At 36.1% G+C, this 17868-nt stretch overlaps 1 protein-coding gene across 15 annotated transcripts in view; it reads left to right on the top strand.

The window, feature by feature from the left end:
- MCTP1 (multiple C2 and transmembrane domain containing 1) overlaps nucleotides 1-17868 on the top strand; it is a 541379-nt gene that overhangs the window by 303064 nt on the left and 220447 nt on the right. For 10 of the 15 annotated variants that reach the window (XR_010942040.1, XR_010942041.1, XR_010942042.1 and 7 more), the window contains 3 exons: nucleotides 2594-2653; nucleotides 13427-13597; nucleotides 16318-16448. Coding sequence is in view for 12 of the 15 variants with exons in the window: in XM_067731247.1 (XP_067587348.1) it covers nucleotides 2594-2653; nucleotides 13427-13597; nucleotides 16318-16448 (362 nt within the window). In the remaining 3 variants the exon portion in view is untranslated. The remainder of the gene's footprint in view (nucleotides 1-2593; nucleotides 2654-13426; nucleotides 13598-16317; nucleotides 16449-17868) is intronic. The other 5 variants (XM_067731246.1, XM_067731245.1, XM_067731243.1 and 2 more) reach the window with 1 other exon arrangement.

Raw genomic sequence — 17868 nt, 5'->3', positions numbered from 1 at the left:
AGTTCAACAATTCATCATTCAGAATAACTTCAGTTATTTTCCTTCATCAACTTGATACCTCTGGCTTTCGTTCTGTTTCCATTTGTTGTTACTTTATAATTTTAGCACTTTTAAAATGGCACTTTCCCTCACTTGCCAACCTCTTGTCTTGATGGAGACTGAAGTGTAACTAAATATCTATAATTATAATTTAGGACAAGTCTTCCCTGGGATTCTTGAAGAGTTTATTCTGCTTTTCTTGCCCTCCATATTAAAATCACCACTTTTGTTTAGAGCTCATTATCGTAATTCCAGGTGTTTTATTATTATTGTTTTCTGTTATTGTTATTATTAGAAACTCTAGGGAAAAGAAGGCCTTGGCTAGTTTGCTGTGAATTTTATATTTATCAGAGCTATAAATGGCAAAAGGGTCCACAGGAAAATTAACTTGTTTCATTTGAAATAAAGACCTAAATTTACATGACAATGTGGGTTGTAAAATGAAATATAAATTTTAGTTAATAATGACAGAAGTAGTTAAACATGGCATGAAAAGCACAGCCTGGGGACTTCAGTGGATCCTAATGTGACTGGTATTTTTGTTTCTCAAATTTTAACAGAGAAATGTAAGTTCTAAATCTTGATAATTAAAATCTCCCCTCCCTGCCGCCAATTCATCAATCTCATTTTGCTCTTTGCATACTAATCACATAATTAGATCATTGCCCTCGGTGTTCATCTGAGGAAGAATGGAGAGTATGCAGTTGGTGCAATTTCAGTATTAGATCACCTTAGACCACCTAAACTTTAAATGAAGTAACAATATTTTTAAATGCTAAATGGTTGTCTTAGTTGTTGTAACTGTCAAGTCTAGAGCCAAGACTTTCACATTGATTTAACACATTTTGCAATCGAGAAACATTGAGAAAAAACTCAATGTTAGCTAAATAATTTGTGTTATTGGCTCTGGGGAAATTATTTGTGTAAGGAACTTCGAGAAATAATTTCTTCCATATGATACTTTAAAATTTATCCACATTTTGCTAAGCATGCTGCTTAATTAAAAGAGAACTGGGAATCAAGGTAAGAAGAGAATTGGCAGTAGAATAGGAAAAGCTGCATCTTTTCCAAAAGCTAGAATAAGGTTTCTTTGAGTTAAACAGTAGCATAGCATCAAAAAAATTGCAATCATTCCATCTAAGGTTTGTGCCCTCACGTCCAAATGTAAGTGTATTTTTTTAGAATTTTCTTTTCAGAAACTGATACAACAGTGTGTGAAGTGTGGCAGATGAGAACCATACCTGTAAGGGTAAATGAATTATAACTCTAGTGATGGTAAAATCGTGTCTTAAACTCAAGACTTTTTCTCGATGACCCTGACATTAGTATGCTACCTGACCGAACTGTATACAAGTAACTTAGGAAAATGTAATTAGTTTCATTAAGAAATAGATTTCATGTAAAAAGCACAGGTAGATTGCATAGATGATCTCTGATATAATTCTAGCTAAACTTAAATTACTCAAATTGCTGCACACCCTAAAGTACTTTAGTTCGTTATTATTTTCTGATATGATTTTTGGAAGGATCACTTTGAAAGAAATATATATCCTTAAGCAAATGAAATTCCATGTGACTAACAGTCAATCAAATATTTATTGAGCACCTACTATGCATAATTAAGTATCATGTGAGGTGCTGGACCACTACCATCTTAGTTGCTAAAACAAAATCATGGAATAATCAAATAAATTACAAAACGGCTTCCTCTACATCACAGTGTCAAAGGCTGATGCTTTCCCATAACTGTCATCAGTTTCCCATAATATTACCATAACTGACACCCAGAAACAGGATGCAAAACATGAAAGTTTAAAGGATGCATGTAATTTAAATGTTCTCTTTAAAAGTGAGTAACTGTGCTTTTGATTTCCTAAAGGCAAATTGGTTTCACTTTATAAAAGTCTGAGGATTAAGTAATAAAATGTCCAATATGAATCCATTGCTTTGTTTCCAACTAAATAGCCACCTTTTCTTAGTATTCGTTTATTTTTTAAATTATTTGGGGGGAGCTTCAGTTAACTAAGGAATTTATATCTTATATATTAAATGTTATATCATAAAACTAGGAAGTTTTTAGTAAGGAATTAAGCCAAATTTGACTAGGTATATGTTTATAAATAAGATTTCTGTTATCATTCTTTAAAAATGCTCTGAAGGTCTGTGGTATTAAATTTTTTTGATAAAAGGAATGGATATTATCTGGTTTATTTCAGAATTTTAAAATATGTTTAAGCAGTTCTACTTTTTAAAATAAAATGTTAGACTCAGATATATTAATCAACAGCTAATAAAGAGGTAAGTATATTCTTTTAAAATTACAGAAATAATCCTCTCTAAACTTTACTACCATTGTATCAGATATGAATAAGACAAACTTTAATTGAAATAAAAAAACTTTATTCAGAAAAAGAAAAAAAACTTACAGTTTATAAACATCCAAAGTGTCTTTAGCATATATAATTTTAGGGTTTTCACTTGTCTTAATTTTGCTGAGCCAATCAAGTATTCTCAAAACACCTCAAAATTTAGCTAAATATTTGTTTATTTTTAGGAACTCTCAGAAAACGAAGTGGTTGGATCTTATTTCTCTGTGAAGTCTTTCTTTTGGAGGGTAATGTCTAAATCCTTTATATTAATGTTCCTGACTTTTGGTTCTGAATAGTTATTTTGAGAGTTAAATGTGAATTAAGAAATTCCCTTTTTAAAATAGGTTCTCAGAGAGATGTATTCATTTGTCTTCTTTATTAACTCTTATTCTAAGTCATTTAGGTGACTCACTCTTCATTTTTAAAAACTAAGAACTTCATATATTTAACATATTGCTTTGAAATCAGTTCCTTGTGGGCCCAAATTTATCCCAGATTCTTAACAATTAGAGGCCCACAGATCTTTCAGGAATATGATGGCACTGTCTAGAGGGTCCCTTCTTGTAAAATCTGTTTCATCTATCTGGGAAAATTTTACTTCTATTACAGTGATCTTGTACTATACACATACTAGATAGTGTTTTTTCTTTGGAAAAAAAAATCCTATGAATTAGAAAACAGCAACTCTGCTTTTGCTTTGAATAAAAAAAAAAAGAAAATTCCACAGAGAACTTGTTTTCAGTGCCATTGCAATTTAATGTTATTTACGCTTTCATGACTTAAACATAATGAGTTCTGTCATCCTTTTCCTCTGCTTTAATTCTGCATTTTGCAAGGCGTAATTTATGCCTTTTTGCTAATGATTTATGCATTTTTACTAATGCACTCACTGCTTTGCCTTCAAAAGTTTCCCTCTTTCTTTGAATGTTCACACTTGGCACGTGATTACCTAGCAATAGATACTGCAATGAAAATGCTACACTCATAGAACTTTGCCATTTTCTTTTTTTTTTTTTTTTTGCGGTACGCGGGCCTCTCACTGTTGTGGCGTCTCCCATTGCGGAGCACAGGCTCCGGACGCGCAGGCTCAGCGGCCATGGCTCACGGGCCCAGCCGCTCCGCGGCATGTGGGATCCTCCCAGACCGGGACGCGAACCCGTGTCCCCTGCATTGGCAGGCGGACTCTCAACCACTGCGCCGCCAGGGAAACCCTGCCATTTTCTTTTCTTGGCTCTTAAACTGCTCATGACTGAAAACTACATTTCTCCTTTTAGAATTTTAAGATTTGTTGCAGTGTCTCATAAGCAGACTGGCAGGTACTAGATTAAGTCATACATCGACTTGACCAGTGAGCAAGTAAACCCACATCTATCTTCTGCCTCCTCCACACACATTTTTTTTTTTTTTTTGCAGTCTTGTATTTGTGTGAGCTCATTTTAATTATTATAGCCTCTTCATTTCCTTTCAGTCTACTGATGGCTGCCTTCACTGATGTTATTCTGTATCGTTGGTAAAATAATATTTCCTCTTATATGTTCATGCATTATCCATGAACACACAGAGTGACTGCTTTCGAATTGTCCCATTACTTTAAATGGAAAATGGCTTTTGGGAAATTTTTTTTCTCTGTTTTCTTAAGACCCACAATTACTGTAAATTCATATGCCAACCAAGCAGAATTCAGGGGTGTTCTGTGTCGTGTCTGTTCTGCATGCGGCAAATATGCAGCATGATCATTTTGAAGACTTGCCACCAGGACCAACTCCATAAACACTACTTTTCAAGGGTTTTCTTTTCAAACGATTTTTTTCAGCATCTTCTTTTCACTTTCTACTTCCAAATTAGTCTTCCACTTATCAGTACTTCCCATTTGGTTGTATCCATCCTTAAATATTCTTTATTAACCTTTCTCAATCTCTTAAACTGTCTTATTTTATTTATTTTTGTTTGTTTGTTTGTTTGTTTGTTTGTTTTGCGGTACACGGGCCTCTCACTGTTGTGGCCTCTCCCGTTGCGGAGCACAGGCTCCGGACGTGCAGGCTCAGCAGCCATGGCTCACGGGCCTAGCCGCTCCGTGGCATGTGGGATCTTCTCAGACTGGGGCACGAGCCCGTGTCCCCTGCATCGGCAGGCAGACTCTCAACCATTGCGCCACCAGGGAAGCCCAACTGTCTTATTTTAGAATATCAAATATGCACATTTAAAAGATAGCTTTTTTGGTATCTGAAGTACAGTGGTCTATTGTCTTTCTTCTGAGCATATATTGAGTGACAAACAAATGGAGTCATAAAAGCAGAACCTTTCGGGGTCATTTATTTTACCAATGAGGAAACTAAGGCCCAGAGAAGTGATGCCATTGCCCTGGAGTACCTAAATGGTATGATCAGGACCAATATTTCTCTTTCTGAATGTCATAGAAATAAATGTTTTGGTGAAGACTTAAAGCACTCGAGTTCCTTTTGGGGTTGATGAATAGAGATGCGATATATAAGTAGAGGTGCCCCTTAGTTAGTCTTCATTGACAGCCTTTCAAATTCTTATTGCGTTATGTGACCCTCTCCTCCGCAGCTCCTTAAGCCACCAATGAGTAGATATGTTTCAGGGCTGTGATGTTGCTGTATTTTAGGTTCCATTTTACAAAATCAGAAAATCAGTGACCAAGTCTGCTTTAGATCAGTGTGATCTTTCATATTCACAGTCAAATGTCACTCTGATACCCAGCCTCATTGACCTTTGCCCCAGCAATATTTGTATTCTGATGAACTTTTAGAGGAGATGTATATGAAAAGAGGTTTCCCATAACATTTTCAGATATGCAGAAAACCTAACAGCTCAGATAAAATCTTACATGAAGAGACTATGTGTGCTTCGTGAATTAAATAGAATGTGATTTGAAAGAAAAATTTAACAGGTTATTTTTAAGGATTAATACATGTGTCCAGGAGACAGTACCTGAGTTACACCGAGTGAAACTAAACCTGTTGAGAACTTGCTCAACGAATGTCAGTGCTACTTGCTGTATCTTAATTTTCTTGAGAGCAGAATAATGGAAAGAAAAGTGATAAAGGGATATTCTAATTTTTCCAAAAGCATGCCATTTATAATTTATCAAAACATGGTATCTTAGGATGCAAAACATTAAGCAGTGGTTATGGCAATTATCGTGTTTCTCATGAGAGTAATAAAAATGTGAAGCCAATTGGATTACTCTAAGTCAGAATTTCATTAAAGACTTTTAACTTCCCATTAAAGGATGGTAATTCAGTGCAGTTCTTTCAAATATTTAGTACATTTAAGTTCCTTCTCAGTTATCTCCATTGACTAGACATTTAGATTCTGATGACTGAGAGCTAATTGAACAATCCATCTTATGAGAGCATTGTAGTGAATTAAAGAGAGATTTTAATATTGTTTAAATGGAGAAGGATGGGCTATGCCAAGATACCTCATACAAAAAAGTGGAGAATGGATCGTAATATGAAATGGGTGAAAAGGAGTGCATAGAATAGAGAACAATCCAGAGTTATGTGAGAGCACTACCTTGTGGTAGGATCAGACAGAAGTATGGTTAAAGGAAGACCCTGCAGACCAAGGAGAAGAGATATTGCCTTTGTAAAACAAGAATGTGATCCTTTGCGGAAGTGTTTACATTCTGAACAACTCAACTGTATATGACATACACCCAAGAATAGTTCAGGTATTATTTCTATCAATAGGTGTGAAAGTAAGACCCTCAGGAAAAAAAAATTAACTTTTAATTTAAAGTCTCGAAAAATGACTCTGTAAGTCAAACACAGGACTCATTATTTCTTTACCATACCATTGGTAGAAACCTATAGATTACTTCAGCAAACCAACAGGGTTACAAGTTATATGGTGCTTTTCTATTAGTATATATTTTGAGCAAATATAGTAAAAGCTTAAGATCATTTGTTTGGCCAGTTAAGTTTAGAGAGGGTAGTTAGAACATCTGAAGTAAACATAAATACCTTCCTGACAATGTAAATTGTATCAAGAAGCAGTAGAAATAGGAAAGAAGGTTTAAAGATAAAAACCTGGAGAATTTCTCTAAGTATTATAGTGCCAGTGAATCATCTTCTAAGAAAAAAAGGGATCGAAGCCTTATTATTAGATGAGACACTTCAAACTAGGCTGGACAAAGCACTGGGAGGGTTTTCTGTAAAGGCAATCCTGCTTTGAGCGGATGGATGGACTGTAGAACAAATCTACTTGTTGGACTTATCATCCAGGTGCAATTCACTGGAATAAACTCAGCAGGAAAAGGGAAAGATAGAACATGCCTGTGCCTGGGATTGAGCTAATAATTGCTCCACGCTCCAAGCTTTGCAGCACAAAACAGTCATTCCAGGCTGTCATTATCTCTTCTTTGTAGTGTCTGTGGATCATTTGATTAAATAAAAGCATGTGCACCTCTGTGCTGAAGATAGAGGAAAGGGCTGCCTCCACACACAGCCATTGTAAAGACACAAGCAATGTCTTTCACTCCAGTTTCATAGTGTCTAGGTCTCATTTAGAAGGATTAGGTTGTACACAGGTTAAAAAAAAAAAAAAAAAAAAACAAGATAACAAAAGCCAAGGATTATTTGCACACAACAGGGAGAAAATTGGTATGACTGAATGTTCCTTTAGCCACCGTTAAGTCTAAACAGACTTTTTTGGTTTTGTTCTCTGTTTTAATCAGGATCTAGAATAATAGGAATTTATCATTAGTGATCCAGTTTTTAAGGAATGCAATTAGTAAACTTTATTAATGAGAACTGGAACATAGACGTGTTCTTAATTTGTATGAAAGATTCTATAACTTCACCACCTTTTTAATGAGACTACGGTTATAGAGTACAGTTAACTCTCATATGTTTTGCTTAACAATATATGCTAGAGTTACTACCACTCGAAAACTTTTTCTTCCTTTAAGCCCTTGATTAGCCTTTCTTAGTAACCTATACCCAGGGATATATTTCATCTAAACATAAGTCAGAGTATTTCAACAAATCCTGTACAAATTAAACGCATTTTTGGGGTTGAACTTCATAGGCTCTGTCCACAAATTGAGATGTAGTGGGGAAAATCGTCAGTTATCAGCAATTCCAGATTCAAATCTCAGACTTGCCAATCTCTAGCCATTTGACGTTAAGTAGGGTATTTATCTTCTCTGTGCCTCAGTTTCTGTACCTTAAAAACACTTGTCATGAGAAACACTGGATTATGAAAACTCCAGCACATAATACCTGCTCAATACATGTTTACTTCTTTGTGCGATCTAACCCATCTTTCAGACTGGCCTAATTCAGTCCTCCTTGTTGATATCAGTAAAGCTGATGATTCTCATCATAATTCTGTTGTTTGGAAACTTTGTCTAGCTGCTCTAGAAGTCATTTAATACAGACTTTTAGCTCCACCATGATAATTTCCTTCCATTGTTTCCTGTTCATCTGTATCTTTTTTATCCATCTCTTGCTGCTCTTGGTCTTAATAGTGAAGGGAACTTAGGCTTATTTTTTTAGTAGCAAAGGCAACAAAGATAAGTATTGTGTGGGGCAAAATTTCTCTGTTACTTTAGAAATATCTCGTTAAAAGTTACAGAAGATTCACATGTGGGATGCAGTTAACATGATTATAGTTATTGCCTGTCCAGGCAACATTTATTCTTCTGGAGCCTTACCACTTTTTTGACATTGGAAACAGTCTCCAGAAATTTTGGAGCAACAGACTTGAGAAAGTGATTCTCTCCATGATTTCTCTTGCTCTGTTTCTTTTCTCTGCTACACCTACTAATAAAACCCTGAAACCACTCAAACCGGATCCATCACCATACAATCTCTGCACTTTATTTTCTTGACCACTGCAGCATTATGTTACTAAAGAAGGAGCTGGAAACTATCGTGGCATTGGCATTTGTCTTCACTGTGTTAGGAGACATTTTCTGACAGTGACTTGAGAAGCAAATTCATATTTTTTTCAAATAATATTTTTTAAAGAGTGATGCTAAACTGATTGACATGAGGTGTTGATAGTTGCCCAAAGATTTCCCATACGGCTCTGATCATTCATTTCCATCCAGACATGCGGCAGGACTGCTCTTCCTGTCCTGGGCTTCTGCAGAGCAGAGCTTCAGAATGCTCATTACCAAAATGCACAAGTAAATTCAACCAGTTTGTTTATGTTTTCTGAGCTTACATGAGCTGTGAACTCTCATGGCTGACTTACTCTCCTGAAAACCCTTCCGTATCCTAACATCTTTTATGTATATGAAAAGGGATTGAAGTCTTGAATTCGTTTGCAAGGGATAATGTGCATAAACTAATATTCTGTTTAAAATGCCAGCTCACTAATTCTAAAATCTTACTAAAGATACATGTCTGTGACTAATTACCTGAGACTTTGAAATTTGTATTATTACCTGATATCTTGATATTCTTTATTAAATCTGAACTTGGACGAATATTCCTTATGAGAGTGGATCTCAAACTTCAGTGTGCATGAGAACCACATGGGGCACATGTTGGAGAAACACGTGCAGCTCTGCCCACAAGAACTGAATCATATCCTGGAGGATCAGGCCTGGCGATTTCAACAAATTGCCCGTTAAAACTGGGGAATTACTGCTTTAAAAGTTCAAAGAGTACTTTTTCCTTTTTGGAGTTGGCTCTTTGCTTCGAAGCTGGGTTGCTTTTCCTTTTTATTCTTCCCTTCTTTTTTCTTTCCCTCCTATTTCAACAAGGACATAGTTGAAAACATTACCTTAGATGACTAAGTACCAGCTGTAATATGTTAATTTTATTGAGGGATTTCTTGGATGTATTTAACACTCCTTGCCCTTTAGGTGCTCAATAAGTAATTTTTGGTTGACCGATTATCAATTATTCAGTTAATTATTTAGATACATCCTATTAGAAAAATCATTAACAAAGGAAATAATAAATTAAACCACATAATTTTTCAATGGCCTCCTATTTCTCTCTTTAAATGTTCCAAATATCCAGACCAATGTGCTTTTCTCATCAGTAAATTAGGAAGCAGAACTAAAGAGGGACTTTAATTAGCATATATAGTACCCATGCCAGAGAGTGGATGATGTCTACGATTATAGTAATTAATACTAGTTATTAGAACATAGGAGAAGACCAGTGTGCATGTACCTTAGAACTTTCAAAACAGGGGCGGGGGGTGGTGGTCTCACACTTGACTGCGCATCAGACCCCTCCTCCCGGGAGGGCTGGTTAAACCAGAGCAGTGGGCCCTGCATCCAGAGCTGATGATTCCGTTGGTCTGGGATGGGGCTAAAGAATCTGAATTTCTAACAAGTTCCTGAGTGACACTGATGCCACTGCGCTGTGGACCATACTTGGAGAACTTTGCTATACAGAGGAAGGAAACTTTAACCAGAACAGCAAGTTACTCAGAAGCTATGTTGGGGAGCATTAACGCTAGTGCTTTTCAAAGTTTGTTTGTTTTAGTTGTGGAATTCTACTTGTTCCCCAATGAGTTCCCCAAAACTTTGATTTAAAAACTAAGTTTAGTATTAGCTATCTTAAGTGGACTAAATCTTCTCTGTTTGTGGAATATACTTTTTTTCCATTCAGACCCCCCCCACCCCCCCTGACCACCCCCCTCACACAGAGCAGTGCTCTTGGTACATGGGGGCCTGGTGTACTGTCTGGAACCGTAGATAAGAAAACTGAGGCCCAGAGAGGGAGCAATGTGCCCAAGTCACATAGTCAGAAATTGCTAGAAAGGTGCAAGTAGACATTTATGCTAAGCCCTTGTCTTTTCTCCTGTTGAAAGCCTAAGTTTTGGGGGTTTTTTGGTTTTTTTTTTTTTTTTTTGGTACGCGGGCCTCTCACTGCTGTGGCCTCTCCCGTTGCGGAGCACAGGCTCTGGACGCGCAGGCTCAGCGGCCATGTCTCATGGGCCCAGCCGCTCCGCGGCATGTGGGATCTTCCCAGACCGGGGCACGAACCCGTGTCCCCTGCATCGGCAGGCGGACTCTCAACCACTGCACCACCAGGGAAGCCCAATAGCCTAAGTTTTATATCTTCCCCCTTTACCTTATAATTTTATTTCAAGTTCCTGTTCTTCACACTCAAACTAAATATTTATCTGTTTCATGACTGTGTAGCTGGTCAAATCACAGCTGAATTAAGAAGTCTCTTTTTAGAAGAGTACCATTTTAACAAAAATAAATTTTAAAAAAATCACTTTAAAAAATGATATTTGGTTAGTATGTTTTTAGAACCCAACCTTTGTTTTCCTTTTAGCCTTTTATACAGGTCACCTTAAATTCCACAATCACTAGCCCTGTTTTTGTTAAGAAATATTCTCCCCTCCTCCACCCCCCACCCCTTAGCTTCCCAAGTCGTTTTGGGAATGTTCTTCCAGGTTATAGAAAAGCATTTGGTCACAACTAGTGGCACTAGGTAAAGCCTCCATTAAGTTCATTCTGTTTCTGTGCAAGCATGAAGGATCCCATGGAAAGCATTCCTTCTCATCTTAAAAGTAAAATTCTTGTTCTCCTGTGAAAAATGGGAGGAGGAGAGAGCAAGTAAGGGTTTCAGACATGGTACCATTCAAGAACCTAACTCAGCATTGCTAACCGAAGTTGCTGTGTAACCTAGATTGTACCCAACTGTTATTTGATGAGTGCAGTGTATGACTTGTGCTGCTAGAGTGTGTAGGATATGTCATTAAGTATATCCATCTGCAAGCTGGAATGTTGTAAGTATGAATACATGTGCTCGTATGACAGAGAAGTGGAAGGTGATGCCATGTATTAGCCACATAGGAAAACATAGACCGAATGTCATTTCAAATATAAGCAACTCACCTAACTGAAGAGTACCCTCTAGCAACATTGTACTTAACTCATGACTACTTTGAAACCTCGGGGAGAGTCTCTGCCCTAAAGACCAATATTGGAAGAAGCTCGGAATAAAGGTCAGAAATACTGGATTCTGGTCCCATATCCAGCATTTATTAGCCCAGCCACTTGGAGCCTCAAATTCCTCATCGGTAAAATGGAAATAGCAGGACTTGCCTTCCTACTTCATAGGGTTTTAGTGGAAACCAAATTATGTAATGTATATATAGGCACTTTCAAAGTCTAAAGCTCTATATAAATGGGTAGTTTTTAACTCCTTAGTCTTTGCTAAGATAATTATTTCTTCTTACTTGCCAAAAATTTGTTTTCCTTCTTTGCCACTCATACCCCTTAACAAAAGTTTCAGATGCATAGTTGAGAACCTGATTCTCTAGAGTCTGCTGTTGGAGTCTCAAGAGCAGCAGTAGTCAGATAGATAGATAGGCACTGAAATCGATTGCTGCATTATATAAAATAAGTAGCATGAAATCTTAGAACCAAAAAAAAAAACTTGAAAATTATTTGGTGCCATGAATTCTAAACAATTATTTTAATCTGAGAAATCCTTGGTTCAAACAAAATCAATGTGGAAACCCAATGTATTGATATAAAACAGATGGGAGCAGAGGGGCTTCACTGAAGTGGGGTATGGAGTCCTTTGGAAGTTACAGGTGCTGCATGTAACCTTGGCTTCTCTTCAGAACACAGGTGACACTGCTCTTGGGCTCACAGAGGTGAGGGATGTGTAGACAAAGTCCTGTATTGATATTAATAAGGCAGAGCCACCAAGAAGTGGTGTTTAAAATTTGCTGATCACCAAGGCAGGGAAATACGCAATGTGATTTAGAAAGATTTCCATGGACATGTTCAAATATTAAAAGTATTATCTTTCGAAGAATATAGTTTTCATTTTCCTAATAAGCATCCTGAAATGCATGACTTTTGATGATAAATAAAAAATGGCTATGCCATTATGATGGTGTGGGGAAAAAGTAAGAATTCAAAGTGGGAGGGGGAGTTATACAAAATAAACTATCACTTTAGTGTGGAAGGAATTAGGCCAAAAGTAGAGCTAATCCATAATTTAGAAGTGGAGTACTCTGAGGTTGAGAGAAACATTGAATTTCTTCACGAAATCACTATAAGTGAAGAAAACGTGCTTGACAACATAAAAAAAAAAACAGCAATTTTTATAATACTCCTTGGTTCTGGATCCAGATTGAAAAGATCTTTAACATTTTAGCTACTTTCTCTGGCTTGTTTTATATGCTATTTAGTTCAAGAGATTATATGGCATTTTTAGACTTGCTGATTTTTAAAAATTCTGAGTTTGTTCACTGGCTTGAGTACTGTGACTTAGAATTGAGCAATTAAAAGTTATTAAAGAAAATGTTCAAATACTAGAGAACTAAATCCAGAAACATACCTGCCAATATAAATCACATATGTAATTTTTAAAATTTGTGATGCAAGTTTCAGGCATAAGCAAGCTATCTCGGGAGGGCATATTGACTTTTCTCTGTTCTGTGGTACCTTAAGTAGTTTTTTAGAGAGCTGAAACTCAGTTATCTCTTATTGTGGCAATAAAGAAGTTTTAAAATTGTCTGAACAGAACTTAAAACTAATCTTAGAACTAAAAACCGCCTGTAAAATCCACTTGTAACACGAAAAAAAATTTTCAAAAACTGTTACTGACAAATGCTAGATGTGTTTATTATGATTTTTGATAATAAAAACTTTGAAGCAGCAAAAAAACTGTTACTAATTAAAAATTACATATCACAGTGTGGATGAGGCCTTTTACATTTATATTTATTTATACATATTTAGACAGGCATATTTGACACATATGCAAATATTCTGTGATATTCTTAAAATATCTACATGTAATTTTAAGAGTTGAAGTAGACTGTATTTTGAGCACACACCTCTCTTACACAACAACCTTAAATTTATGAGATAATTTCATATTTATCAATAATTATATAATAACTAATAATCTGTTAATTGTTTTTATTTTAAAAAATTGTAACTGCATATTTTTTATTTTTGAAAAACTATAACAGATGAAAGAGTAACGCCAAATGTGGTATTTTGGTTTAAAACACAGTAATCTAATTCTTTTTTCCTTTGCCACAAGTTTCAGACCCAAAGTTTACGTCTGTCAGACGTACACAGAAAACCACATCTTTGGAGAGGTATAGTCAGCATCACATTGATTGAGGGGCGAGACCTCAAGGCGATGGATTCAAATGGGTTGAGTGACCCCTATGTGAAGTTCCGGCTTGGACATCAGAAGTACAAGAGCAAGGTGACCTATCTCTTTTGTGTTTCCATCAGTGCTTGGAAGGCAGTGGTTGGTTAATAGCCATGCTCTGAGACGTGAAAACACTAGACACTTTTTTAATGCTTTACAGAACTACTTTTCAACATCATGTCAGGCAACAGTGCTAACAATTGTATTGCATTTCTTACTTTATGTACTATGTGACCTTTGGTAAACTATTTCTCTATGTCTCAGTTTCTTCACCTATCACATGGAATAATACTAGGAATAATTTAATTAATTAATTAATACTAGGAATAATACTAATCTCTTTAAAAAAAAAAAAAAGCCGGAGCAAACCTAAGTCAATGCCTGGCACATAAAGTGCTCAAAGAATGTTGGCTACTATTACTACTGCATCTAGTACTAGTACAAGTACTACAAATAGCACTATTTGACATGTATGAAAAATCTTTGTGCATTACTCTGAACCATTTTTTCAAACTGAGTTGCACCAATGCAGATTGCAAGGTTTTAAAAATGTACTTAGAAAACAGAGGGCCAAGGTCCTGCTGCCACTACAGCAGTGTGCCATGGCACAAGTTACTTTGCCTCTCCATACCCCCATTTCCCCATCTGTGAGAATGAGAATTAAAATAATGCCTGCCTAATAAAGTTACTGAGAAGATTGAATACTATGTGTCATTCATGTAAAGGGCTTAGAATATTGCTTTGCCCATAATAAATACTCAGTAAACGGTAGTAGCGGAAGGAAGAGGAAAAGTAGCAGCAGTAGTAAGTATATTATGTAATAACACTTGTATTATTAGTAATAACGTATTATATTAAATATTCATATCACTACCATACTATTAACAGAAATAATAATAATTAGTAAAGGTCATAGTAGTCATGGTTATATAGTGATAGTTACATTTATCTGTGTTGCATCCAAATACAGCCTCTTTTTTTTTTTTTTTTTTGCGGTACGCGGGCCTCTCACTGTTGTGGCCTCTCCCGTTGCGGAGCACAGGCTCCGGACGCGCAGGCCCAGTGGCCATGGCTCACGGGCCTAGCCGCTCCGTGGCATGTGGGATCCTCCTGGACCGGGGCACGAACCTGTGTCCCCTGCATCGGCAGGCGGACTCTCAACCACTGCGCCACCAGGGAAGCCCAAATACAGCCTCTTTAATGGTCAGCTTCTTAGCTGGTATTCATTGACAGCTTGGGACAACTGATTACACCCATCTTGTATTAGAAATATCACAGAGGTGATTTCTTAGCAGGCTGATCGGTTACCTTCTTAAGTGCCCACATCGAAGGGGAAGGCATCACTTCTGACCTATAGGAAATCATATAGGGAAGAGAATCCTACAGAAGAAAACTGAAAGCTTAAGTTCTTTTTTGGCCAAATAAGTAAGACGGACCACTCTCCAAAATACTGAAGGAGTTCATCTGAACCCAATTATGAGACATTTGAATTGTCATACCATCCATCCAGTGCTGTCTTTTTTTTTTCTGCCATGGGTTTAATAATAACATTTTAAAGAAACTACTGATCCCAAAAATAGGTACCTGTGACCACTTCTATCTTGTCTTTTATCAATTAACATTATTTCCCTGTTCTGGTAGGCTTAAAACATTACTTATTTTTATAGTTCTGCTCTTTAGGTATGAAATATGAAACCCAGCTATGGACATGTGTCTCTCTTTGCTCTTTCTTTCCATGATCTATTGCTGATTAATTTCAGATTATGAACTTTAAAAATTGTGATTCATTTGCGTTACCTTTGCACATAACATACTTCATTGCTTTCAAAGTCTTTACATCTGAAGATCTGTCTCTCATACATTAAAAAGAGAAAAGGCCGCTACAGGCCCTCCTGCTAAAAAGAAAGAGTAGGGAAACAAATATGAATGTGGTCTAACTCAATGGTGATGGAATTTTAAAACACATCAGTATGAGTCACTTGATTCATTGATTCAGGTGTCTTATCTGACAAAATTGTTACAAAATTGCACGTCAGATAAGATATCTTTCTTATATATGCAACACACACATATTCATATTAATTCACAAACATATTAATTCACAAACATTTTTGGCATAGTGCTTTGGGGAAAGAGATCTGAAGCTCTAATAAAAGACTTGAGTTAGCGTCTAGCTACTAAATCCTAGTTACGGTAGGTGGGTCACTTAAACCTCAGGTCTCAGTTTCTCCATGTATAAAATTGGGATGATACATCAGTGCTATAATTTTAAGGTAAAAGTTTGCCTGACCACCCCGAAATTACTTTTTTTTCCTCTTTCTCCCACAGAACTTCATTGTCCATTTTCTTCATTATTCAGCTCGCAATTCTTATGTGTGTGGGAAGTGAGGGAAAAAAACTCTGGGAATCCTCATCTTCCTTTATTATAAGATGACAGACTACGAGTTATATCTGTGTATTAACTGGTTATGTAAAATAAATGCTAGTATCTGAGTGAGCTATTCCACTTACAGACTCTTTGCCTTTTCTATGTAGCTCATATCTGTTATCTGTTACTCAAAATAATGAGAGGGTGCCTGTTGGTTTTCAGGACACATTCTTTTGGGTTCTCTCATACAACATGTAGTAAAGATGCTGGGATCTAATGACTTATTTCCGTCATTTCTAGAAGCTCACATGCTTTTCTAGATAGTACATAAAGTTTGATTTATATCTCAAGTTAAATTTTTTAAGACTGATATTGAGGAGATAGTAATGACTTTTTGGTTTTCCAGATTATGCCAAAAACTTTGAATCCTCAGTGGAGAGAACAATTTGATTTTCATCTCTATGAAGAAAGAGGCGGAATCATTGATATCACTGCATGGGACAGAGACGCTGGGAAAAGGGATGACTTTATTGGCAGGTTTGTGCAATTTGGTATTTTTGGATCACCCTAGACAGGATGAGCTTTGTTGTAAGTCTGGTATTATAATTGATCTTTACTGTTTTGAAGCAAGGGATCTTATCATGGTAAGGCAATGCTTGGGTGAACTGAAAAATAGATTTGAAGACTGACCAGTAGGTGGCAGTTTTGACCACTTGATGGACAGGCTATCCATCTGAATTTGATATCCAGAAATTTTCTCCAGATGTCAGGAACATTGTGCATAAAAGTTACGGGAGTTGAGAAAGAGGAATCTCATTTGATATAAGATACTTAAAAGGAACAAAGAACATATTCAAAGTCTGCAAAGTGATCTGAGATAATATTACTTTTCATAAAGCATATTGTGACCGCAAAATGCATTGTTTCATACAACTCCCTGCAAGGTAGAGAATCTTGATAATCTCCTAGGAGTTCATAAATCTCCCAGGAGTTCAAGTTTCAGCGAAGGAAGTGTGTAAGTGAGGCAGATCCAGGTTAATCTGATAATGTGGTGAAGAAAAGAGTATTCTGAAGCTTACATGACATCTCTGCACAGAGACAAGGTTATTTTGAATGATTGCTTGAATTATATGAATTGTTTTCTAACTTTAAAGCCTATTTTAATATTTTCAATAGTTACATATGTGTCTTTATAGCAAAACACATTGAAACCTGCCAATACTGAAATAAAGCATGGTGTACAGAAGAATTTGTTAGTTTAGAAAATTCTTTCTTCATCATAGTTGACATGATTTCCAAGTCTCTAAACATACAGCCTGAAGAAATGCATACATACTAATAATAATAAAGGGAATTTTACACTAAAAAAGCAAAAATAGGAATCCAACCCAATATATTTGTCTCTTTGGCTTTTGTTATTCTAAGAAATATGTTTTAAACAATGGTTTTCTTCATAGTATTATAAAGTGAGGGGTCACAGATCAGCTTCAGTTAACCTTTAATATTTTACTTATAAAATGAAATGAGAAAAACACCACTGCAAGCTAATGCTGTATTACATTTCAATCCTTTTTAGAGGACAAGCTTTCACTGCATATTTTTTCCCTCTAGTAAAATACTATTTTCAGTGTTTTCTTAAAGTTCTACCTTGCTCTCTTTGGGATATACCACCGGCTTAAGTATCAGTATAGATCTGTTAATACATTGAATACATTTTAGTATATATATATATGTCTGTTTCCATCTTCTGCTTAAGTATCAGTATAGATCTGTTAATACATTGAATACATTTTAGTATATATATATGTCTGTTTCCATCTTCTGCTTAAGTATCAGTATAGATCTGTTAATACATTGAATACATTTTAGTATATATATATGTCTGTTTCCATCTTCCTCAATAAGCTATGAGCACTTTCAAGTAGATGCTTTCTAGATATTCCTTGAATAATTAATT

The sequence above is a fragment of the Pseudorca crassidens genome, chromosome 3, assembly GCF_039906515.1.
Source record: "Pseudorca crassidens isolate mPseCra1 chromosome 3, mPseCra1.hap1, whole genome shotgun sequence".
In the NCBI taxonomy this organism is placed as follows: Eukaryota; Metazoa; Chordata; class Mammalia; order Artiodactyla; family Delphinidae; genus Pseudorca; species Pseudorca crassidens.
Note: the sequence above shows the minus strand (reverse complement) of the source record. Positions and strands in the feature narration are given on the sequence as shown.